At 36.9% G+C, this 26,448-nt stretch overlaps 1 protein-coding gene across 4 annotated transcripts in view; it reads left to right on the top strand.

Annotated features, from left to right (window-relative positions):
- Positions 1-17,868: 17,868 nt before the first annotated feature.
- VPS13A (vacuolar protein sorting 13 homolog A) overlaps positions 17,869-26,448 on the top strand; it is a 109,807-nt gene continuing 101,227 nt past the window's right edge. For 3 of the 4 annotated variants that reach the window (XM_087715963.1, XM_087715962.1, XM_087715964.1), the window contains exons 1-3: positions 17,870-18,162; positions 24,760-24,803; positions 24,965-25,007. In XM_087715963.1, the coding sequence (XP_087572089.1) occupies positions 18,063-18,162; positions 24,760-24,803; positions 24,965-25,007 (187 nt within the window). In that variant the 5' untranslated portion in view covers positions 17,870-18,062. Of the gene's footprint in view, positions 18,163-24,759; positions 24,804-24,964; positions 25,008-26,448 lie in introns of all 4 variants that reach the window. The other variant, XM_087715965.1, reaches the window with a different exon arrangement.

The following is a 26,448-nucleotide window of genomic DNA, read 5'->3' as shown; positions in this document are numbered from 1 at the left end:
AAGACAATTTTATTCTTATTTTTTCTCTTGTGTGGGGAGAAGAGCTGTTTAAAGATTAGTATACAGCAATTATTACTATATTTGTAAAATCGTAATTATTTTGTTGATTTTTTTATTTTTATTCTATATACAAACAACAGTTCAGAGGAAGATAAAGATTTATGTACTATGTCATGATAAAATAAATTTCAGAATTTGAAAAATCAATGTTATGGTTTAAATGTGAATATATAAATGAATAAAATATAAGCACACAAATAAATCACTCTACTTTTGTGAACCCTGAGTGTGCGATAGAAGGCTGCATTTATTTCTGATCTGTGAATGGCGATGGAATTCAAGATAAGGTATTAATCATAATTAGAGAGACTATGACAGTTTGGAAGCAATAAATCCTTAACAACAAGAAATAATGCTCATCCATAATGAATGCTTAATACATTAATTTTCTCATTAAAATGAGCCTTATCTTAATAGGTTCAATGCAAAGTTGATAAAACTTTATATTTGTGTTCTCTATTTTTATCAATTTCCATTTAAGAGGTATATTATTCATAAAATTAAATAAACCATTAAAACATATAATTGTATGTATATATTCTCAAAGCAAATTCCCCCGAGCAGTATTATCTTATAAGTTGTCAGTGTGCATATTAATTCATCATAGCAAGTAAGTCCTGTTCATTTATTTGCTGGTAGCTTTTGGAAAAACAGATTAAAAAACAAGAGCTGCCCTTCTTTGAAAGTGCAACAGGCCAAGGATGATCTTCCTGCTGTTTTTCAGGACTTTAAAATTACTAATTACTGTTCTAAATCACTTAATATGTTTGTATGCATGACTATTTATGATTCTGCTAAGTAATTCATAAAACAATGATTTGTGCTTCCAACACTAGTTGCTCTATATGTCATATGGCAGAAGGAAATGAGATAAAATAAAACTTAATTTCTCCACTTTGGGATAATTCATACAGTTGTAACTTCATTTAATGATTTGCTCTGAAATTACAATGTGCTCTATTTTAACCTATTGTATTTTACATAAATCAACCTTATCTAGCCTCCAGAAAGCTGGACAGCTACTACATAGGAGCTAAGTGTTCCAGTATTTGTTGCAATTTAGGGATTCTGCAAATTTTGCAAAGTAGATCAAAAACTGATACAAAATTACTCTTTCATGTTCATTTGTGATGTCTGTTCATACCTGATTGTTGTTGGCTATGGTTACAATATATATGTGACCATTCAAGATATCCAATAGCTACTGGTAGTAAAGGTTTGGAATAGTTATAATCCTTGCTTATAGGAGCAAGGAACCAAAATGACACTGAGATGCTCAAAGAAGTTCCTTTATTGCTACTTGCCTATTTAGAAGAATCTTGCCAGACTAACTTACTCTCTTAAAAACGAGGAAACGTTTCAGGGATTGAAATGGGGAGGGGGATTCATCGACACTTCCTCCTTTGCAGGGGTTCCAACCTAGCTAGCCTCTTAACTCTACTCCTCGCCTCAGCTACAAATTCTCCACATACAGACATATAAAGGCCAGATGCCATGTACACTCAAAATATTTCATATAAACACTATTAATGACTAGATTTTTGTTTCCATATTAGAGCTAAGATGTTCTTGGGTTACTAATTTATTTGGAAATAATTCAAAATGGATCCAACTAAACTAAATCTATACTTATTTTAAAAATAATAATAATAATTACAGCTGGTTTTTTTAAAAAAAAGGCATTACATAATTAATAGCAAATATATATATATACACATACATACATACATACATACATACATACATACATACATACATACATACAATTACAAAGCTAAGCTTGGATAATATACAAGAAATTTGGTATAGTCAAATAGAATATCCTACTGAGTGCTATGATGGTGAACCTAGTGGTGAAGACTTGTGCCTCCCACTTGAAAAGGTTGAGAATTAAATCCTAGGTAGGGGAAGAGCCTCTTCTAGGGTGCAAAGAAAAAATATCTCCATGTGGCATCAGGAAGGGCACTGGCTCAGCTCCATCCAGTCTATCCTGAATTAAGAGATTACTAGTTCATAAAAAGAGAGTTTAAATAGAATATCCTATATGGTACAAACAATATCTTCAGATTTTAAGGAATGTCAGATATGTTTCATATATTAAAAACAGCAACCTAGACTTATAGTTACCTTCAAAAATGTTTAAGCTATTATCCTTTCCATGCTGGAAGGGTATGAATAAACTTTACAGTAAATGCTATGAATGTGGCCACTGGCATTACTATGGTGAATCAGATTCTTAGGAGGAACTTAACAATCATATATATTAATGTGTTGTTAAAAGATAGTTCTCATTTGGTATCTCTCTGTTTATAAAGAAACTGAGATATATTAAGAAGAGACATTTGTGGAAAAAAATGATTATGCATCCCTGGCAATTGATAAAATGAATGTATCAACTTTCAGTCTTTGAATTAGCTTTAGATCACAGGAGAGACTAGATTGAACATGATTCCATATAGTTTAGTTCAATTCATTGTTTAAAAGTTGTAGGGTAAATATTTGTATTAATATAAAATTAATAGGATAATGTAGAATGATGGTATAATTGTGGGTTTTGAATGATTTGCCATTTCATTAATTTCTTTCTTTCTTCTATTTTAGGTAAATTATATTTTTTTTGTGAAGGTTATAAAGTTTTAAAAATACTGTTACTTATTAGATGATGATTACTAGTAATATTCCCATTTCAGGTCATTTTTAAAGAAAAATATTACTGTCCATTTTTAAATTACTCAAAAGTGTCACTTTCTCAGGACAGTAGAAATTAAAATGTTAATTTTGCCCAGTACAATCTACATGTTCCCAGGATTGATTATCTAACAAACATCTATCCATCCATCCATCCATCCATCCATCCATCCATCCATCCATCCATCTATCTATCCACCTATCTTACCACAGGGTAATTCTTACTAGCATGCTGTAGAATAAAAGTGCCCACAACAGTAACCAAATAGAATAGTAGTAGTGGAAGAAAAATTAAAGAGAGTAACTCTTATATTAGTAATAGCATTTAGACTTATATACCACTTGGCAGTGCTTTTACAGCCCACTCTTTACAGAGTCAGCATATTGGCCACAACAATCTGGATCCTCATTTTACCCACCTTGGAAGAATGGAAGGCTGAGTCAACCTTGAGCCTGGTGAGATTTGATCTGCCAAAGTCAGCAAAGGAGCCCGCAGTACTGCACTCTAACCACTGTGTCACCAAGGCTGGATGGTTTCAAGAAAAGGTATGGTCAGCTTTAACTGGGAAATATCTTAACTTTGAGTGACTTGGTTTGATAGGTTCAGTTAACAGGGGGAAGTTGGAGGCATTAATTTGAAAGCCATGAGAAGTGGGATTTCTTGTTTTGGAAATGTGAATTGCAGGTAAGGGAGGCATCTCCCATTCATGAATAGATAGAGTGCACATATTTATCCAACAGGATAAAATAGCTACCAAGATGAAGGATATGGGATGAAAATCTCAAGCAGGGCTTTCACAAGATAGTATGGGTATTAATGATAGACTTATCAACATATCTCTTCCCTCCTACAGTAACATTATCCTAGGTGTACAAGACCAGTGGTGGGTTCCTATCGGTTCGGCTGATCCAGTTCGGCTGATCCAGGAACCGGCAGCGATCCAGGCCTGCAACGCCCCAAACCGATTGCCCTTGTTTTTGGCTTCTGTGCATGCACAGGGCAATTTTTGTTGTACTGTGCAGGCGCGTGCAGCATGCATCAAGCAAGCGCGCAGCGCATCCCTGAACAAACCGGTAGTAGCGGCTGCCAGACCCATCACTGTACAAGATATATAGTGGTTGCTGACCAAAAAGGGATTAAAGTTTGCTGTTTAGAGAGAAGGAAAGAGAGGATATATTTGGTAAAAGAAATATTAACTAAAGTTGGTGATTTGAAGAGGAAGCTTGTTAAAGGAAAAAGGGGAGTAGTAGATTCAGATCTGAGGAAAACAGTTTAACTGAGGTTTCTGGTCATGGATGGTGATGAAGTATTTTTGTTTCATTTTTAACTTTGCATGTGCCAGTTCAAGATGTTCAAATATTATTCAGTAAACATTTCAGTTATTGAAATGTTTTATACAAGACTGATTGTATATCAATTGTGAAATACAATGATTGATATCAATTTGCTATCAAACCCAGTTATACAAAAAATGTTTTCCAGTTTAATCCCATAGGGGGGAAATCCCTTCCCAGTCTAAAGCAAATTGTGGCAAGCAGGAAAAGTGCTTCTCTCTGATACCCATTGAGTATCTTTGTCACTGGGCCATGGAAAGAATTATGAGTGCAAGTTCCAGAGACTGAGAAATGTGGCACCCTATTATAGTATTTAATTCAAATACAAAATTGATGATTCATAAATAAATGTCAAAAATATCCATTATTATGTTCCAGGGAATATTAATGAAATACAATCTGTAAAGAAATTAGCATATTGTTAATGGTTTATATTAACCACTGTATGTTTTAGGTGGTGAATATAAAACACTTTATTGCTTTTATAAAACATGTTCTTATTTAGAGATGCATAAATCAGACTAAACTCTTTTTGGGGAATACTGATTGAAGCTTGTCTCTGAAAGTCAAAATCTGGACTTAAATGCATTGTTATAAAATAAAATAAATACCAGTATTTTACTCTGTTGTGAAAGGCTCTGGGAAATGAATGTCGGTAAGTGAAATATATTGTGATGGAGTTATAACATGAAGACATCACTTACAAGGTATCACAGTATTTTGGATAAATTGAAAGTCATAACCATAAGATGTTAAGATAATAAATCTGGCTCATCCACATATTCTCTGGATACCAAGCAGATAGCCTCTTGAGATCATTTATCTCCAGTTCATTATCTTGTCTGCATTATCCAGCAGCTCTACTCATGCTCAATTACATTTCAATAGCTTTTAACTGTTGAAGTCTTATCCAATTCTGACATAATCTTTTACTTGTTCTTTAATAAGAAATTGAGACAAATTTTAATTATTATCCAGATAACTGAACTGGTGTCAGTATTCATTGTTCTTTATTTGTTGAATCCCCTGTGTTATTCTTAAATTCTAAATATTATCTGGAGGGTTTCAAAAGTTGTATTTAACTACTTATATTACATTTATGTTTATATACATGTCTATGTGCCTGTGTTTAATTTTTATCTAAGAAAGAAAAAGAAAATAATACCTAGAAAACAAGAGTCTTAAATATTAGTTCTATTTAATAGGAATAAAGACTATAAGCAAAGTTAATATTTTGTTTAAAGATAGCTATAGAAAAAAATCAGCAACTCTCTTGTATCTTTCAGAACAGATTATTTCATACATCATGGAATGTGAGCATCAACTAGTGATTATCTCTTTGTTAAAAACAAGATAGTTTTTTTCCCTAAAACATTTTAGAACTAGCAAAGCTTGAATACTGCTTAATGTAAAACTGTACAAATAGTTTTCTAAACACTGGAAATATTTTAGTATCACAGCATAAGTTGTTCAAAGTAAAATATTATATTTTAAAGTAAAATAATGATATATTTATATGCACTTACGTCAAAATGCCAGTATATCAGAGACAAATACATAAAAGAATAGGTTTGTTTTTCCTTCTTTGGGACTATTGATTTTAAAGCTAATTTTTAAAACAAAACATCTTGAAAATTAAGGATAGTCTGAAAAAAATCTTATAAAAAGTTCAATAATTCTATTTCCAAAAATAAAAAAGCCTCTTTATTTTTATAAACATTTCTTTTGCACAGGTGGAAAATCTCCCATCAGCAAAATGATGTATGAAGCTCTGGTCATTGTCAAGCACTAGTTTGGTAAAAGTTGTCCAAATACTAGCCTTTTCTCTTTAAGTAATGCCAACATTACTGAATTCATCATTAGAGACTGCAGTCCAAATAGCTGAGCCACAGTTTATTTTAACTGACTTGGTTAATACTTTGTGCGGATTAATAACCCATTGTTTTAAATCATGATGGTCACACAATGCACTTAGCCAGAATCTAATCTTGGGATTTAATTTGATGTGTCGGCTGAGGAATTCTGAATTCCAGACAAATTCCACAGATCTTAAAGTTGCCAAGTTTGAAAAACACTGATCTATGTAATTGTCCAGATTGTGTGTGGCGTGGCTTATGTAGCCACAATAGTATCTGTCCATGGAAATAGGGAGAGGAAATGGCCTAGACTCCTAGAGTAACAAGAATCCTCAGAAGGGAGCACTTGAAGTCACTGAATTTTGTTATAAGCCTTACTTGTTATATGGTATAAAGAACCAAGTCCAGGAGTACAGCAGCTGTACAGGTAAAAATGCAATCATACAAAGAGTCATTGGCTTTATGAACAGCGGAGTCTTGACACTACTTGACATTCATTCTCAATTACCAGATTCAGCTTTTCCTCCTTCACTAAACAACAGTATGAGATGCCTCAAACAATATGAGTGGCAACTGTGTGTTTAAGCAACATGCTCCACTTCTTGGAAGATACCGGGTCTGCTGATAAAAATATCAAACGTTAGATTATGTTTGTCAGCAGACACAGGCTATTTGAAATATAACCTGTTTTTTCCCCTAGAGAGAGCTCTCATACTTACATTACAGTAATAAAACCTCTTGTAAAAAAACCTTTACGAGAAAGAGGCTTGAATACCATGATTATCTATAATGGCAACTGTGTTAATTACTTTTTTCAGAGTTCTTCCTAGTTTCTTGTACAGTGACCACTCAGAGCACTGAATTAAGAATTTATAATAAGGAGGTACTACAGCCACGTAACTATTCACTCATGTCTGCTTCTAAGAGACTACTCAGACAAGTCCCTGCAGTTTTCTTGGCAGGTTTTTCAGAAATATTTTGCCACTATCTCCTTCCTAGGGCTGAAAGTAACTGGCCGAAAGTCACCCAGCTGGATTTTGCCTAAGGCAGAACTAGAACACACACAATCTTCCTGTTTCTAGTCTGATACTTTAACCACTACATCAAACTGGCTCTCAACTTGTATTGAGGGAAGTACAAAAATAGATATTAAAATAGTTTGAAAAATATCAGGATAGCCCACCTAATTTTTTCAGTTTTCATTAAATGAGTATGCAACACATTTTCTCTTAGCAATACAATGTATATAACCTGATTACTTAGATACAGCATTTTCTGAGATATTGTTGCTATTGTTCAGTTCCTTCTGACTTTTTGGAAGAGGAGTGGGAGTAGGAGGAACAACATCATTTCTACCAGGACCTGTTTCTTAGAATTATTGCACACTTAAAAGAGTGTTATCACTGAGAATGTCACGTTGAATGGGACTAGCCAATTACTAGTCAAATAGCTTTTTTTTATGATGGACTTTAAAATAGTGAAATTCCTGGGGAAAGACATGGCAACTTGTAACAACAAAATCATCTAAAACTCTTACTGTTTTCAATTATATAAGTAATATCAAGGTGGTGTTTTTTTTATCTTTATAGGGACCCTGGGTATTTAGTAAATAAATTCAAATTATCACCTCTTACCTTTTCAAAGAGAGATTTTAGTCATATATATTTGGCATGAACCTAATTTTGCTCATGTAGTGTGTACCGTAATTACTAAATTTTTGTAGGGTGGTTTTAGGTTTGTATGTGGTGTGTGAATGTGTATGTGCACCCTAGAATTCCTTGCCATGTATTTGACCAATATTTAGTTAAAATTTAGAACACTAGTCCTAAAATGCCCAAATAAATTAAGTCAATATTTTTGGAGAGTTGTCAAGGAGAAGAAAGAAAGAAAGAAAGAAAGAAAGAAAGAAAGAAAGAAAGAGCTTTAAACCATGGTTTTTATATTACCTTAAGCATCAGAGTTAATATTACTACTTCAAAAATTAAAATCAGTATGTGCTTTTCTTCTAACTTTCTTTGGCAAGTTTTTTATTAAACATGCAATAATTAGTTAATTGCTAGATTACAATTCAATATGTAACTGTGGTCTTGCATTATTAAGAATTATATTAGTAATTATACACTTCACCTGAATATATTATCCATTGTTGGTTCAGAACCTTAACAATATAATGGAAAATTTGACTGATACTTATTAGTTTTTTGTTTTGCTACTGGTGATACAAATGAAAATTATTTTTGCAAGTACGGTAGCTGTTCATTGTAAAAGCAGTTACAAGATTATGAAGGACAGGGTTGTCTGTGTTTTTTTTTAAACTGACTACATAAGCAATTCAGTTTTCATGCTGCCATCTTCTGGTCATGTAATGAACTAAGTGCATTTTATAAAGCCACAGAAAACAAGAAACATTTTTTACCCAAAGCAGTTATTTGCTGAAAGTAAGTATGTTTTGAAGCTACAGAATCCAATCAGGCACAACAGCTTCATTTGATAAAGTAACTGAAAGACATAGTGTGATAACATTAGAACTTTTAAATTACTACAGTCCTGATCAGGGGTAGTATTCACTTACTTTTCCTACCGGTTCTCAAATGTGAGAGCTCATAATGTAAGAAGACTTTGAAGATTGGGTGCTAGAGCCTGCCTGAAAGGAAATGTTTGATGAAAACCAAGCGGTTTTCAAATTATTTAGCTCTATAATGAAATCAAAAAGTAGCAGTGAAATGCTATTGAACAAGCACCATTGAATAAAACTGAAATTGACTTTAAGATGGATTTCAAAAGTACAACTAACAAGAAAAAGATAGACATATTGGATTTACAAATGGACTTAGATGATTAAACATTAAAAAGGATTCACAAAAATAAATCAAAAGAACAATGTGGATTATTTTCTTATATTGGAATATAAGGTCTACAGGAATTACTACCCTGGAATTAGTAAAATACAAAGTCAAAGGGGTGAAATTCGCTGCCGGGAAAACTGGTTCGGGAGCGTAACAGGCCTGGGTCGCTACCGGTTCCAGCAACCCAGGCCACCAAGTTACTTACCTATTCAGCTGAACTGTTCTGAACCGGTAGGAACCCACCTCTGCCCCATATGCCAGCTTGGGCAATGAGGAAGAGCTGGCTTCAAGGATTTGGAAGCAGACCGCGGCCTCAGGAAGATGCAGGGGATTATGAACCAGGAGAGGAGAAGCAAAAGGAGAAGAGAGGCCAGGAAACTTGGAAAGCTTATCAGAAGATGAGCACTTGGTTGAAGAGGAAAGAGATACAGCTGCACCAGGAGGCTCAGATGACCAACCAGAAGCAGGGGACAGAGAAGAGATACAGCTGCAATTGATTAGCAGGTTGAGAAGGAACTGCCTCCTCCACAGGATTGCAGGGCACACAGGGAAGTGCAACAGAGATCGGCGAGACTACTTGCGAGGAGGCATCCTCGCCACTCCTGATAAACTGCATTGACTGGTGGCTATTTAGCCCAGTGCGTGAAGCAAAGTGACAGAGACAACTTGTCCATTTGCTTCCCTGCTGTGCATATGCTCTGACTTCATGTTTCCTGATTCAAGTTCTGTGCCTTTTTTCTTTAATCTCGTGACTGGATCTTGGATTTTGGGGCTTTGATACTGGACTTGGATCTTGACTTTGGTTACTGTGTGTGAACTTCGGACTTGTGCCTGGATTATGGACTTGTGTGTGTAGATTTGTGGACTTGGACTTTATACTTGCTTTTGACTTCATGTCTTGGCTGAACTGATTAGGACTCATTGAGACTTGGTATTTGTTGTGATCTGGGGAATAACATTAGGGGATTGCCATGCTTTAATAAAGCTGTAACCTCCTAAGGGCTAACCCGCTATCCAATTGCAGCTTAGATGGGGACAGGACACTTATCTTGGGGCCTGGAAGCTGTGCAGATCTAGAGGGAGAACAACGGGCTTCAGCTGAGCCCTAGGAAGAGTCAGTGGCTTTGGATTTGAGGGGCTGCCAGATCTAGGACTATACCATCTTTGGTGCTGAATGGATTGCACTACACCAGGCATACTCTCTGTGCAATCTGGAGGTCTTTGTGAACTGAAAACTTCTGTTTGAAGAGCAGATGGCAATCATGAGAGAATTTTTGAGTTTCACTGAAAGTGAAACTTATCAGTAAGCTTTCTTTCCGAGAGACACGGCGACAACTTACACTTCTCTCCTTATTTGCCATCTATTCAATTTTGATATATTATATTACAGCTTTTTGCATCTAATAACTATGAATTTAAAATCTGAAACAGGATAAGATAGATGTTTGGGATGGACTTCAGAGTCTGAATGGCTGTGTATTTTTTGGAGAATCAGTGGCTAAGATGGAGATTGTGGAAGGAATAGAATTTCTTGAACTGTTGGCAAGTATTAAAAAAACCATTAAATTGTAGAAAAAAATAAAATCCAAATGAACTCAAAAGAAAAGGATTAGGGAAAGTTAAAGAAAAGACAAAATCAGGACTACAAGGGGAAAGAAAAAGGAAGAAAGAGAGAAAATAACTTTCAAATTTCTTTGATACAGATATAAAATACATTAATCTATTTCTCTAAATTCAATAATATTAAATAGTTTTCTATAATCATAAGCAGTTCTAATTGTCAAATCCTAAAATTTTCATTTAAGTTTTTAGAAAGCAGTTGAATAGTAATTTCCAAGTAGCAATTAAGTTAGCTGCGATATTTTCTTTAAACAGAGTAGTCATCTGATTAAGCCATCTCAGCCAGTTCCATTAGTTTTCCCATCCATTCTTCCATTGTAGGTATTTGTAAGTCCTTCCATCTCTGTGAGAAACTATTAAGAACTTTAGTATTGGTGAGGGGTGGGGTTGGGTGGAGCCTCTGGAGTGGTTGACAAGGAATGGCCTTCAGGAGTTATCTGTCTGCGGCAAATTTAAAATATTTGTCACCCATTATGTCCCAGGTTACAAGCTTGTATATATCTGTCAAGGTCATTTTACTTACTCCATATAGAGGGATAACTTCAGAGAATCTCAAACCATCAAAAACAACCAACAAAATCTCCTGATTCTATGCCTGGGACTGGGTAGAAAAACAAATTCTCAAAAGGCATAGGGGATTGGAACTATTCATGCCTTAGAGGGAAAGCTTTTGTTATCCAGCAAACACAGCAACCAAAAAAGTATGTCTTCTGATTATTATCACATGATATTATTTGAGTGATGGGACCTGGTAATGTATCTGTCCATTGAATTAGATTAGTAGAAATAATTGGAGACAGGTGGTCCTGCAAACAGTATGGTTCTATTTCAAGAAGAACGTTATAGGTTAGAGTCAGCAATTTTTTATTGTATCCATTATAGAATTGTATAATTGTATTCATAAGTGGCTTACAGACAATTCCGTAGTTCACTGAGTTATAAGAAAGGGGAAGAGGTAAAGCATAATCAGACTCACAAGTCTGTTATTTTAGCCAATCTCAATAAAAGTGGTTTTAGTATCCTGTGGAATTGTTTTCTTGGTCTCGCGTGCCTACTGGGGCTGATACCCAGGTAATTTTAATTACCATATATTTTAATTTATCTTGGTTATTTTGTATGCCTTCCTAAGTCACATATTAAATGGACACTGTGAATGCACAGCATTATAAATTGGTGTATTTTATTTATTTATTAAATTTATTTGCCACCCGTATCATTTCAAACAATTCTATGGCTTACAGCATAATAAATATTAAAATAAATATATTTTATAAATAATAATTACATAATTTAGATACATTTCATCTCTCTTACCAGTGACAACTGCTGTTGCTATTTTTTATGGAAATCATCTCCATTTATTTTTTAATATTTGCATATTGTTCTTTTTTTAAAGAAGCTTATAATAATGCTAAAATCAGTTATCTGGGTAATTGTTTTAAGGCAAGGTGAGTTGCTTTACTGTGTGGATTTTAATTGCAAGGATTCATCATTTCACAGAAAAGAAACTGCCCATCTGCTCCACTACTGTGTGAAACCTTGTTTAGAGAAATAAATTAATGTAAAAGCACACATAGAACCCATTATAGCTCTACGTAATTATCCTCAAATTACTCTTCCCAAGGTAGTTCTAGTGTCCTCCAGAGTAATGTAATCAGAAAGTAATGATCAAAGCCACAAATTCCACATGATCAGATAAGTTTTACTCGGAAATACTATATTTATATTCATTCTGGAAGAAATAATCAATGCTGTCTTGATGTTAATTTAAAGAATGCCCAATGCAAACTAAGCCAATAAGGCTTCTTCATATCTGATTCTGCATTTCCCTGTTTCCATGATAGCAGTAGAAAGGAAGAATAGGGTCTGTCTGGGTGTGCCTGCATGCTTTGTGTTTTTGTTAAGGAGGGAAAGCAAGAAGTTACTTCTAATGAAATATATTTCTAGTATTCAGTATAAATCTCTCTCTCTCTCTCTCTCTCTCTCTCTCTCTATCTATCTATCTATCTATCTATCTATATACGTAATTACGTATATACATATATATACATATATATACATATTTATACATATATACACACATATATATATATATACATATATACATATACATATACATATATACATATACATACATACATACATACATACATACATACATACATACATACATATATATATATATATATATATATATATATATATATATATATATATATAGTATGTATACACACCCACACATCAATATAAATATATTGGCTGCCTTTCTTACCACAGGAAATTTGGGGTGGCTTATAATCATTAATTTTAATATTAATCATATTAATAACAAGAGGTGGGTTGTTCCCGGTTTTGCTACCGGTTCACTTCGCACACGTGCCAGCCATGCACTGCGCACATTTGCGCAGTTCAATGTAAATTGTTCTTTGCGCATGCACAGAAGAATTTACAGTGAACTGCGCACATGCGTGCACTACTAAACAACATGCTGGCAAAGGCAGCAGCAACCCGGGAACTGGTTTGGGGGCCTGGCCAGCCTGGGTCGCTGCCTGTTCTGCGACCCAGGTCAAAATACCGGTTTGCCTGAAATGGGCCGAACCGGGAGCAACCCACCTCTGTTAATAACCCACCTTCATTCATGTGTAAACCTTGAATTATTAGTTATTTTTATCCCAATTTCCTATGCACAATTCTATAGAAGATTGCATTTTTCAAAACTCTGAAGCAACAAGAGAGAAGCAATTCATGAACCTCTTTTTTCATAAGCATACATTTACAAACATATAAAACTGGCCCCAGGTTTTATATTATTCTATGTATATATCTTAATTACAATCCTAAATATTATCTACATTTACAGGCCTTACACTACTGAAGTTAATAGAATGTGTGTAGTGGCTCTGGAACTTGAGCTATTTATGCATTGGCTTTGGAATTTAAGCTGCTTACTAGAAATAGAAATCAATCTCCTCATCTTATTAGACCATCTTAAAAATAATATATTATTAGAACTTACAATTCTTAGCTACATTTAAAAATCAATATTCAATATATCATTGATTTCTTAAAAAGTTTGGATACATATTACATTGTTTAGAATTAAAGTTGTCCTAATTAAGTTATTTTTTAAAGAGCCCCTTTTTATGGACAACATAAAAACTTCACTGAAATCACATTCTGAAATTTTAAAAAAATATACTAGTTACAGACTTTCAAAAACAACATGGAATCTCTACAATATTCTGTAGAAAGCTGTTTACCCTGACAAGTACTTTTGCAGCTTTCTATGCTTAAGCATCCAGAACTAAACTAAAAGGAAAATATAATAACTTTTTCAACTCAACAGTGAATACTGTACACCCATGGGAAGTTCAAACAACAAAGTCTCTAGCCTATACAGTTCTACTTTTTTCTACAGGACTACATTTCTCATATGATCCCATCTGTTTTGCACCAGAATCTATTAGAATTTTTTTATTGATGTTCTCATGTTCTCCTTTTTAAAAAAAGACTTCTTTTAATGCCTCCTACATTAGGAGCCTGGATCGTTTGCTGCCCAGGCGATTGATGTGCACCTTTGCGGTCACGTTGTCAGTGTAGACGAGGATGTGGCGTCCCTCCAGGTGACAGCTGAAGTGCAGGAGTGCCAGGCGGATGGCCCTCAGTTCCAGCCAATTGATGCTGTGTTGGCTATCCGACGGGGACAAGAGGCCCTGGCCAATGTCTGAGCAAAGGTGCGCTATCCAGCCCGACAGGCTGGCATCTGTGGTCACCAAGATTTGGGTCGGCTCTCAGAACAGGGTCCCCTGGGAAATCGCCGATGATATCTACCACCTCAGGGAACCGCGTACCGTTGGTCCTATGCCCTGGCGAATGGCCTCAGAAATTATGGTGGCCATGTCAGGTTGAGATCCCGGTTGGATCCCAATGGTCAGAGTAGCAGTCACAGCTTGGCATGTACTGCCCCTGGGGGAATTGGGAGTGACCTCACCTTCCTCCTGTTCTTAAAGGGAACCTTTCTCCCTGCTATCTGCGGACAAATCTTGGGGCAGAAGAGGATCAGGAGATACAGAAACCTCTTCAGAGGGCTGAGAATGGATTTAGGCCTGCACAGTAATTTGGGAGGCCCGTTTCTCAGACGACTTCTGAGTTCTGGCAAATTCATGATCCAGGGCTCTTTGCCTCCTCTCTTCTGCCAGTTGTGAGGCTTTTTGAGAAGGCCCAGCTTTGGGAGGAGGATTGTGGGTTGTATGTGAAGTTCAATAAAGAATAAAAAAAAAGTCAAAAGTTACATAAAATCAATTTAAAAAAGCAGAGCTCATAACTGACATTGGTATAACAAACACTCACTTGTATAAGATAACGGGTTCATTTAATAGGCTAGATTTTTACAGCTTTATGGAAGGCTAATGGAATTTGGCATCCTACTTAGCAGAGTTGGAAGTCTATTCTTGCAGTTTCTTGCTTAGCTTGTCCAGAAAAGTCAGACAATTTCAGCAACTACTTTACTTCCAATAAATAAGAGGTAAAATTCATTTGAGGTTTCTAGATCCAGATGTTGGCAACTGACCCTTTTGCCATCTTACTGACCCATGAACTTATTTCAGTATCAAAACCATGTAACTCAGCAGCCATCAGATTAATCATTTGAAGCAAAAAATGAACTCATTTACCAGCAAACGGTTCTCCCTCACAGAAAAGCGCAACAGCATTCAGATAGTAAAAGATCATCCCCCATGAAAACAAAACACGCTGCCAAAACCCATTCATAAACCACAAGCCTTTATCTGCCAGCTACAGATGCAAATAGCATAAGGTCAGGTCAGAAGCAATCACAATAATGGCAGTTATGCCGACTTTCTTGGGGTTGAAGGAAGATGACAAAATGGTTGCCAACTTCTCATGGAAACTAGATCATGTTGTAGGAACCAAGCCTGTAGTGGAGAGTACAGATAGTAGTCCTTGACTTATAACAGAGCATATAGTGACAATTCAAAGCTACAACAATAGTGAAAAAGTGACTTATGACCATTTTTGACAGTTATGACCATTGTAGCACCCCCATGGTCGTGAGAACAAAATTTGGATGCTTGGCAACTGACTCATACTGTATTTACGATGGTTGCAGTGTCCCGAGGTCATATGATCACCTTTTGCAACCTTCTGACAAGGAAAAATCAATGGAGAAGCCAGATTCACTTAACAACGTTAGTAACAAGTGCAGTGATTCATTTAATAAGTGGCAAGAAAGATAATAAAATAGGGCAAAATTCACTTAACAACTTTTCACTTAACAACATAAATTTTGGGCTCAATTACAGTTGTAATCTGAGGACAACTGTAGTCTGCAGCAGGAGAAAAAGGCTTTTCAGAGGGCAAAGAGAGCAGAGTTTGGAATGTAGGCAGGAAGAGAGCAAGTTTGTATCTTCCCTAGCAATTTGTGAAATACAGGTGGTCCTTATCTTACAATTATTAGTTTAGTGACAGTATGAAGTTACAATGGTACTGAAAGAAATGAGTTATGACTGTTTTTCATACTTATAACCATTGCACCATTCCCATGCCCATGTGATGAAAATTCAGACACTTGGCAACTTACTCATATTTATGATGGTTGCAGTGTCCCAGGGTCATGTTGGTCACCTTCTGACAAGCAAAGTCAATGAGGGAATCAGATTCACTTTACAACCGTGTTACTAACTTAACAACTGCAATGATTCACTTAACAACTGTGACAAAAAAAGGTTATAAAAATGGGGCAAAACTCACTTAACTGCCTTGCTTAGCAAAAGAAACGTTGACATCAATTCAGTGGCGGGCTGCTGCCTAGTGAGACTGTTTCGGGTGAACTGGTAGTTGTGATCATGGCTGGGCCCATCCACCCACACCTGCGCTATCCTTTCCATTTATAACTAACGTTCTAGCTTGTTCCACCTGCCCACACGGCCCAGCTGAGTTCCGCGCCGCACCAGCTGTACTCACTGGAGCTGCCTGAGTTTATTAGCTGCACGTTTGAAGCTGTTTCAGCCCCGAAGAGGTGTGTGCGAGTGAAGCGCATACGCACATGTGCTCATGCTCACAACCAGCGAACCGGTTGCTAAAGGTAAGTTAAGCCCACCTCTGGATCAATTGTGATCATAAGTCAAGGACTACGACTATATCTATAATTATTGCAGGTAATTGCTGTAGTCTAGCAAGATTGTAGGTGAGCAACAATAAAGAAACTGTTCAGAAGTAAGTCCATGTGTTGTTCATGGTTCTTTAGGCCTGACAAAGCCAGAAACCAAGTGTTGCTGGATCTCTGCTGTTGTCAGGAATGCAAGAGGTGTCTGTCTTGTGAACACTGGATAGATGTGCCACTTCCCAAATTCACTTTTGTTCCCCACAATAGGTTACTGATTTCAAAATAATAAGCAATACTAATTTGCACTTTGTAGCTATGGTTGAAATAATATGGACTTATGAGAAAAATGCCTCTTTATAGCTAGTACAACTAATGATTAAATATATTTCACTCATTACTGGGAATGAGATCAGGGCAATGACAATTCATTTTGAGAGGAAACACGAGGATGTAGTTAGGGCATGATGTTAAATTTCACTGTAAACTACTTTTGATGGGTGTGTCAATGCTTGAGAACCACTTGTCTCAATTCCACAAACTATTCTGAACAAAAGGTGCCCCCCTCTTTCAGCAGATCAGCCAGCTAATGCTATAAAAATATTACTAATTTAAAACACATTTTCTGGAGTATTTCCAGCAGCCGACAAGATTAAGATTGTTTAATAATCCAGATGATTTTAAAAAGAATCCTATTAACAATACTAATACTATAGAAAAAAAACATGCATCTATGAAGTAGCTGTAAAATCACGCCCTGCCCCAGCATGAAAGGATTACAATCCACAACCTCTTTTGTACGCTGTTCAATCCTTATTTACATAAGAAAGTAGCTCAAGCGGAATAGACACACTTGCCCCTTAGAATCACATCCCAAAATTTCAGCTTCCCCTGCAATTTTTTACGGAGGCAGCAGCTCAGTTTCTACACAGCATGACAGACCGGCCGAGGGTCTCCGTGCGCTCATGTCGGGTGGGACAGGACCTTCGGCTCTTGTGAAGCTGTTCACCCACGCGTCCATTCAGCGGGCCGTGGGGGAGGAAGGGGGCAAAGCCGGCAAAGGGGGAAGACAACTCCATCGCTACGTTTAGGGGTTGACGGCCGCCTCCACTCGCACTCCCGTGCAGCTGGAGGAGCAGTTTTAACCGCCAATCTCGTGCGACGAAGAAGAACCCAGCCCTTCCACCCGTTGAAGGCGCGCGCGAGACCCGAGCCTTCCCAAAGGCGCGGCGTCGCCGGTTCCGGGTGAGGCGAGACTGAGACGCCACCTCCACACTAGCCGGGCGGGGAAGGACTCTCGCTTTCGGTCCCATCGCATTCCCTTCCGCGCCTGCGCGCTAAGCTAGGCGAGTCGGGAGTACACTACAGCGGAACACGCCGACCCGAGGCCCGGGGCGCCACCCTGTTTGGAGGAGAGAGAGTGGACTGACCGGCGGGAGCGGGGAACTTCCCGGGGTTTGGGGGTATTTTTCCCCCCGTCAGGCGACATTTAGAACTGGCCGAAAGGGGGGCGAGCGAGTCCTCCCGCTTTCGAGGATGGTCTTCGAATCGGTGGTGGTGGACGTTCTGAATCGGTTCCTGGGCGATTATGTGGTGAACCTGGATAGTTCCCAGCTTCAGCTGGGCATTTGGGGAGGTAAGCCAGAGGCCACGGCCGGGTTGGAGCCCAGCCCGGCCTCGCCCAGACCCCCTTAATCTCGGAAAGCACCTTACTCTTCAGGAGGCGGTGGCCGGGCTTCTCCTCTTCGCAGGGCACGCGCGGCCAGCCTCCTGGCGCGCCTGCTCGCCCGCGTGATTTGTGTCGCTGAGGGAAGGCGAGCACGGTTCTGCCCGAGACAAGAAGAACCGGGGCGGACTCTCGTTCTTCCTGGGCGAGCGAAGCCCCGCGAGCGGTCTCTAGCTGAATTGCTTAGAGTTGGTTTCCTTCCAGCACGGCCAGGCCTTCTTGTCACGTGTCATGCCTTGACTTCTCCCGTGTTTGCTCTTTTTTTGGAAGTGACTCTCCTTTAAAGGGAGACCGTAGGAGAGAAGTTAAAGCCTCGTTCCAGTGTACTCGAGAATAAAGAGGCGGTTGTATTAAACGAGGTGTAAAACCGTGTACTGCGCTTCTCGTTCTGTTTGTGGCGATTTTGTTTGAGTGGGTGTGGGAACCTAAGTACTGCATTGGAACCTAATACTGTGGCCTTCGGCTAATACGCTGCTTTGCTTATATTCATTATTAGCAAGTTCATTTATTTCATAATTTTAGAAGGTGCCTGACTCCCGAATGAAACTTGTCACATAATTAAAGAAAACAAAAATATAACAATTACGTGCAACAGGAGTAAATACACATTCCCTTGCAGAAAGTCAGCAGATAATCAAACTCCAGTCCTGGGAGTGGACCATGTTTTCAAAGACTTGTAGTCTGAAAGGTGCTTTTGAAGAAGCTTCTTGAATGAGAAAGGGGAGGGGGGAGAAAAGACAACACCCCTCACCCTCGGAAATCCAGTTGCTTCTTGAAAAAGCACCTTTGGCACAACTATCATCTGGATGATTGAGAATCTCCATAAGCAAAATCTGGTAGGTCCTTGTAGAATGAGAGCCTATGGATTGCTTTTTCAGAGAGTAGGCAATGGAACAAAATCTTGCAGTGACAATTTTATTTTATTGTCATTCAAGAATAATGATAAGAAACACTTATATGTGTGTTATACCTAATGCAGGTAGTTCTCAGTTTACAGCAGTTTTGTTGTGACTGTTCAAAGTCATTGAAAGAAGTGACATAATCGTTTTTCATAGTTACAACTTTTGTAGCAACCCCCCCCCCCATCATGTGATCAAAGTTCAGATGCTTGGCAATTGGTTCTATTTATTATCTTTGCTTCTCCCGGGGTCAGCACCTTTTGCAACCTGTCAAGCAAAGTCAATGAGGAAGCCAGATTCACTTAACAACCAGGTTACTAACTAACTTACCAACTGCAGTGCTTCACTGAACAACAGTGGCAAGAAAAATCGTAAAGTGGGGCAAAGCTGACTTAGCAAATGTCTCACTTAACGACAGATTTTGGGCTCAGCTGTGGTTGTAAGTTGAGGACTACTGGTATGTCTCTGCAATTTGACTTGTTTTCAATCACAATTCTTTCATTGAACTCCCAATTTGTTACTGAGGTAGTAATTCAAGCTAGATGTAGTTTTGGCAATGTGCTTTAAGAAATTGAATATGTACCACGTGGAATATATATTTGTAATTCTCTGAACATAGTAGTTACTCATTTTAGGATATGAATACCTTGGAGTTGCTGAATTGTTTGCTTTGTTCAATATATTTGGCCTTTGGTTGATAATCCATAGATGGGTGAAATATTTTCTTATGCTAGGCCGTTGATTTTATCAATTTTCTCTTTTTTTGGTCCAAAACAATTACAGAGGAAATAGGAAATACGAAACCAGAAGAGCAGCTGGCGATGGCACATATGCCCACAGAGGGCTCTGTGTGTCACTTCTGGCACGCATGCCATAGGTTTGCCTTCACAGATTTAAACAGTTCTCACATTCTCATATATGAATATTTCTTAAAGGATGTATGCTCTGGGTAGGTAGTTGAAGTAGAAGTATTCCAAGATGTCTACAATTTTTTAATATGTTAGGTTTATTTTCTTTCTTATGCTAAATAAATAATGTCAGTAAAATAAAGGTACTTTTTCAGAGCAATTTCTAATGTCTTCTTGAGTGGCTCATGTGAACCAAATTGAGGCCATTTGGGAGTTTCCTACTCTGAGAACCTATTCTGCCCTATATAAGTCCTTTTGGCAGCCTACTATTAAAGTACAAGTAGTCCTCAAATTACAACCACAATTGATCCCAATATTTCTGCTGCTAAGTGATACATTTGTTAAGTGAGTTTTGCCCCATTTTACGGCTTTTCTTGATACAGTTGTTAAGTGGATCACTACAGTTGTTAAGTTAGTAACAAGTTTGTTAAGTGAATCTGGCTTCCCCATTGAGTTTGCTTGTCAGAAGGTAACAAAAGGTGACCACATGACCTCAAGATACTGCAATCATAAATATTAGTCAGTTGCCAAGCGTCTGAATTTTGATCATATGACCCATGGGAATGCTACAACAATTGTAAGTGTTCATAAATGATCATAAATCATTCTTTTCAATGCTCTTGTAACTTCAAATGGTCACTAAATGAACTGTTGTTAACTTGAGGACTACTTGTATTGGGGGGAAAATCAGGTTGCTTGAGAGGAAGAGGTGAATTTAAATTTGCTGCAGGGAAGAGAGTGAAATATTCTGTAGCTCTTAATATGCTGTGCATATTAAATTTTAAAAAACAACTTGGTTTCCCCCCCCCCCCTTTTTGTATGTTATAGACAGCTCTTGATATTAATTAGTGATTTTGGAACATATGAAATGCATTTTCAATCTGTACTTAGATAGTATATATATTTTTTGCAAACTAATATGATCTTAATAAATATTTCAAAGAGCATCATAGTTAAACAGAGCGCAGGGAGCAAGCTACCATTTCTCTTATAAATAGTATTGGAAATAAGAGAATAGAAAAAAGAGAATACTAGAAAAGCATACCTAACACTGTTATTTGTGGTCAGGGATATATTGTACTATACTGGTGTTTAAATTTAGAGTGGTTGAAATACCAGTAAGAGAATCCATGCAACTATAAATACAACAGCATTACATATTAAATCATTGGTTAGGGAATTTGCTCAAATGATACAGCACTTATCTTCAAGTTTGAAAGGTAGTAGTAATTTTGTCCCTGTTTTCTAACATACTTTTTACTACTTTCTTCTGTGTATGTGTGGGGGAAATAGTGAAACTCAGTGATAGTACCTATACTTTTATTCATAAAGTCCTATATTCTAAACCTGACATTTTCAGGTAGATGCTTAGTTTAGTAAGTGCAACAATTGGTTCAAGTTCTAGCTCAGAAAATAAGAGTTGGCCCCATCCCACGTGACTGGTCACCGTACCCCTTCATTACAATAATTTTCATGCAATATGTGGCACCAGAACTGTCTCCTTTCTTTCCCTGAAGTTGTCTCTCCATAGAAGATACCCAAAATAAGAGATTTGTTCCACCATTATGTTTGGTTTTCATCTGTCAACATTGACTATTTACAGTATGGAAGAAGAAAATGCCCGATATAAGGAGGAAAAAGTCTGTTTAGTGGCTTGTCTTCTGGAGAGAAAGGAGAAAATCCCACCAGAAGTGGGATTGGGAGGGAAATATTGCCAATGGAACACACAGCTCCAGAGGAAGCATTATTACAGTATTTGCTCTGGATTTCCATTTGGTTAAAAAGAGAGCTTTGGTCTGTCACAGGAAGGACTAGGGTAAATTCTGGTTACATTTCAGTTAGATTACAGATTTTTTCTTCTACTGGGTTGCCTGAAAACGACATAGTTCATTGCTATACATTTCAACAATATAACTTGATTATGCAATAGAATTTTGCATCATGTTTTCATTATCTCTGTATTTTAATACTTGCTCACACTTACTCAAACTTTTCCATCACCTAATATTAGATGAGCTCATGTTTTCTGGATTAACATTGTAGTTGATAAGTATGGTTGATACAACTGAATGTTCTATTGATGTTTCATTGTTGGGAAATGCTTATTTTGCCCCAAGAATATTATTTGGTCTTGTTCATGTAGCCTTTAAGAGGACCTTATAGCTTTTTCTGTGGATGTCTTTGTTGATTTTCTTACTGCACTCCTTAACTAATTATTCCATTGTTCATGTTTTCCATCATCTTTGTTGTAAGTGGTTTTCATGTGAAGGTAGCCAACAAAGCAGTTTCATATATTATGAAGATGCAATATAAATGACACATAATATTATATTAAGTGTATCAGAAAAAAATGTTAAACTTTAGTGAAAACTAAATTATGATCATTCAGTTAGTAAATGACAATAAAAAGCACACTAGTCTTTCTGGTATGTATCACTGCTCTTGCTATTACTTGCCAGATCACTAAGTGCCCTGTCTAAAATTATTCTCCAGGTTATTTTATGTGAAGATCAACACTTTGGATTAATTTTTCTTTCTTATATCCCCTTATCACTATATAGATAAGAACTATATAATTTCTACTTACTTGACTTATTACAAATGTGACATCAACCAAGGTGACTTTTCCTGGCATCTGAGTGCAACATGAAACCAGCTTAACAGCTAGCTGAAGCTAATTTAAGTCTGCACTTCATCTTAAAATTTACAAGTTACAGAAGTTGTGATTTTAATAATGTGCCAACTTCTGTGGCCCAGCAGATAAATAATTCATTCTCTGACTATTAGTTGACTTTATTAAAGGCATTGCTGTCTGCAGGCTTTGGATATTTTTTCAGTGGATTCAGGGAGTGGTTTTTATGTCTGCATGTGTGATTATCTAGAAATAGATACAGAATGAATTTACATGGGCAATTCTCTTTTCAAAGGTGCATTTCTATGCCTGAGAACTGCACCCGGCCTTTGGAAGGTACCAGTATAGTGTTCCATGCAACCTCCTCCACTCATCTGCCCATCAGTCACCTACTCAGAAAACCTGTATCAGATGACCTTTTATTAAAAGGGAAGCAAAATCCTTCACTGTTGTGGCTAGCCAATATAAAACTGATTTTCTTTTTTGCTAGAAGAAAACAAAAAGCCCTTAGATTCTCTTTTCCTCTTGGTGAAGAAACAGAAAATCATTGTTTTGGTGGCATGGGGATGGCAGTTTATATAAAATACAATTTACATAAACACATACAAATGTGTGCACATATAATATATGGGCAGATGGTTGTGTGTGTTTATATATCTTTGACTGTATGCTGAGATTGTGAGTGCAAACAGATTTAGGTGTACTCCTACAAGTGCAGTCCTGAAGAACATGACTTTTTTTTGTGCTAAAACTTAACAGTTTATAAAAATTGCTAGATTTTCTTTACAGACTGTTGAAATTTTCTTGTTATTTTCTCTAATTTTATATATATGCTTACTAAAACATTTCTATAACTTTTAATCTTTCTTTCACTAAAAAAAGTTGTTGGTGGTATTGTACAGTAGTAAAAGGCTGAAAAGGACAATGGAAAAGTCATTGGACCAAATCTGAATGCTCTTGATCCTATGTGTAATGAGGAAGATGCCAGTAATAGATGCTCATCTACACTTACCGTATTTTTCAGAGTATAAGACACACCTTTTTCCTTCAAAAAGGCTGAAAATCTGGATGCCTCATACACTGAATACAGTTTTTTTGCCTCCCAGAACCCCACCTCCTTCATCAAAATGGCCGTGCATAGCTTTTAGAAGGTTTTCAGAGAGCTCCTGGGGGCTGGGGAAAGCATAAATAAGCAAAAAAACAGCTCTACCCCCCCCCCCCAGCCCCGAGCAGCACTCTATAACCTTCCTAAAAACTATCCATGCCCTTTTTTTGGGGGGGGGAACGGCCCATTTTTGTGAAAAATGGGCTTTTTTGCACATTTTGGGGGGCACTCCCCCCCGGAACATTCTACAAGCCTCCTAAGGGCTATTCATGCCCTTTTTTGAAAAAAAAAAAGGTCAATTTTCATGAAAAACGGGCCGTTTTCGGGAGGTTTGCAGAGTGCAAAAAACTTTTTTTTTAAAAATTCCTCTTTAAAACCTTGCTGCATCTTACACTCCAGTGTGTCTTATATTAAATACGGTACTTGCATTATAAAGGATAAAAATCCATAGGATGTATTTTTAAATGACAATAATTTTTAGCATGCTATACTGACTTGTTAATTTAGAAAGCATTTTTAAACAAAATATGTTCTTAAGCATTAATTTTTAAAGAAAGGAGATATCCTTTTAAAATAATGGAGATTGAATTTACAATCCTTCTGGTGTTATATCTTGGTAAATAGCAATATCATGGCAACCTCATCAGAAAGAAAGAAAAAGTTTATTTGTACTGTAGCCCAGTGATGGATGGGGAGTTTTAGTTTTCAATTCAAAGAAATCCAGCAAGGCCTCATTTTTCTCTGCAGTGTTCCCCCCAAGATTATCATGCAACTACACAGACCTTCTTGCTGCATATTGCTATAGTGCATTTCACATATACATACTGGTATGATAATGTTCCTGGAACTCTTGTGTAATGTGTAGTTTGGTTTGAGCAATGTAAATGTGTTTGCTGACTATTGAAATGTTGTAAATTAAGTTTGTTCTCTGATTATGATTTTTCCCCCCAAATTTTTTAATAGGAGCTGTAGCACTTAAAAATCTTGAAATAAAAGAAAATGCATTGGTAAGTACTAAAGTGCTTTTTGCATCATAGTCCTTCATAAATACGTGTTTTTATGCTGTCTTGGTAATTAATTAAAATATTTATGCACATTCTAGACTCTATGCTGTTAAAATAATAATGTTTTAGTCATTGAAATATAATTAAAACATTTATCTTTACAGTATCAATTTGATGTCCCCTTTAAAGTTAAAGCAGGTCATATTGGTAAGTAGAATTCCCAAGCTTCTTACAATAATTAATTAAATTTGTATTTTTAAAGACATAGTATTAGAAATGCATTGGTTCATCATGCAGCTATTATCCAAAACAGTGAACCATAGTAGACAACATAATAATAGGGTAAAAATATGTTACCTATTATGGTTCACCATTTTGGTTAATTAGCAGATTATTAATTGTATTGAATACATAAAATATCTACTTGTATTCTTGGTTAATCTAATCTGACTTCTTTATATACAGATAGTCCTTGATTTATGACCACAGTTGAGCCCAGAATTTCTGTTGCTCAGTGAGACATTTGTTAAGTGAGCTTTGCTCCATTTTGTAACCTTTCTTGCCACAATTGTTAAGTTGTTAATTTAATAATAGCAACAGCATTTAGACTTATATACCACTTTACAGTGCTTTACAAATAACATGGATATTAAGTGAATCCGGCTTCCCCATTGACTTTGCTTGTCAGAAAATCACAAAAGGTGATCACTACAATCATCATAAATATGAGTCAGATGCCAAGATTCCAAATTTTGATCACATGACCAGGGGGAAGATACAACAGTTGTAAGTGTGGAAAAACTGTCATATGTCACTCCTTTCAGTGCCGTTGTAGTTTTGAATGGTCACTAAATTACCTGTTGTAAGCCGAGGACTACTGTATCTGCTATATTTTATGTATCTATTTTTTATTGAATTTAGATTCAAATATTGAGGATGTGCTTTCAATAAGTTAGTAGTCATTATGGGAGTTGGTTGTTATCTGTAAAGTCCTACATGGCATAGGACTTCATTACTTGAGGGACACGCATTTCCAGTATCTCCAGTGTTATCTACCTAGCCAATTTTGGGCACTTTGGATTCCTTCAATTAAACAGTGCCATCTGTTGGGTCTCTGGAAGAGTGCCTCCTCTAGGAAATGAAGTGCCCTCTGAGATTTGATTGTCTCCTTTCTTGCTGGTGTTTCTAATGGCTTTGAAAGCCCATCTCTTTGCCAAATCTTGGGCAAGCATGATTGAAGTCCCCTTTTGGTTGTGTGGATTTGTTTTTTGCTCCTACCAGTTTGCATATTATTATTATTATTATTATTATTATTATTATTATTATTATTATTATACAATTGTATCACAGCGGCCAGTTGTTTCGCTGGATTTGGCATTGGTTACTAGTCGGGCCCCACCCAGGGGCCTAGGACGTCGTAACGTATTTTCGTAATATACGTGCAGATCCAAGCAGTGCAGCTTTTTGCATTTGACTGATGGTGATTTTGTCAATTTTTAACTGTTTTAAATGTAATTCCAGTGCTTTTGGAATAGCACCCAGTGTGCCAATTACCACTGGAATTACCACTGCTGGTTTGTGCCATAGTCGTTGAATTTCGATTTTTAAGTCCTGGTATCTTGCGATTTTTTCATGTTCCTTCTCGGCG

The sequence above is a fragment of the Thamnophis sirtalis genome, unplaced genomic scaffold (assembly GCF_051295495.1).
Source record: "Thamnophis sirtalis isolate CommonGarterSnake01/CBP01778 unplaced genomic scaffold, rThaSir2_p1.2 scaffold_5, whole genome shotgun sequence".
NCBI lineage: Eukaryota > Metazoa > Chordata > Lepidosauria > Squamata > Natricidae > Thamnophis > Thamnophis sirtalis.
The sequence above is the reverse complement of the archived record's forward strand: the minus strand, read 5'-3'. Positions and strand labels throughout refer to the sequence as shown.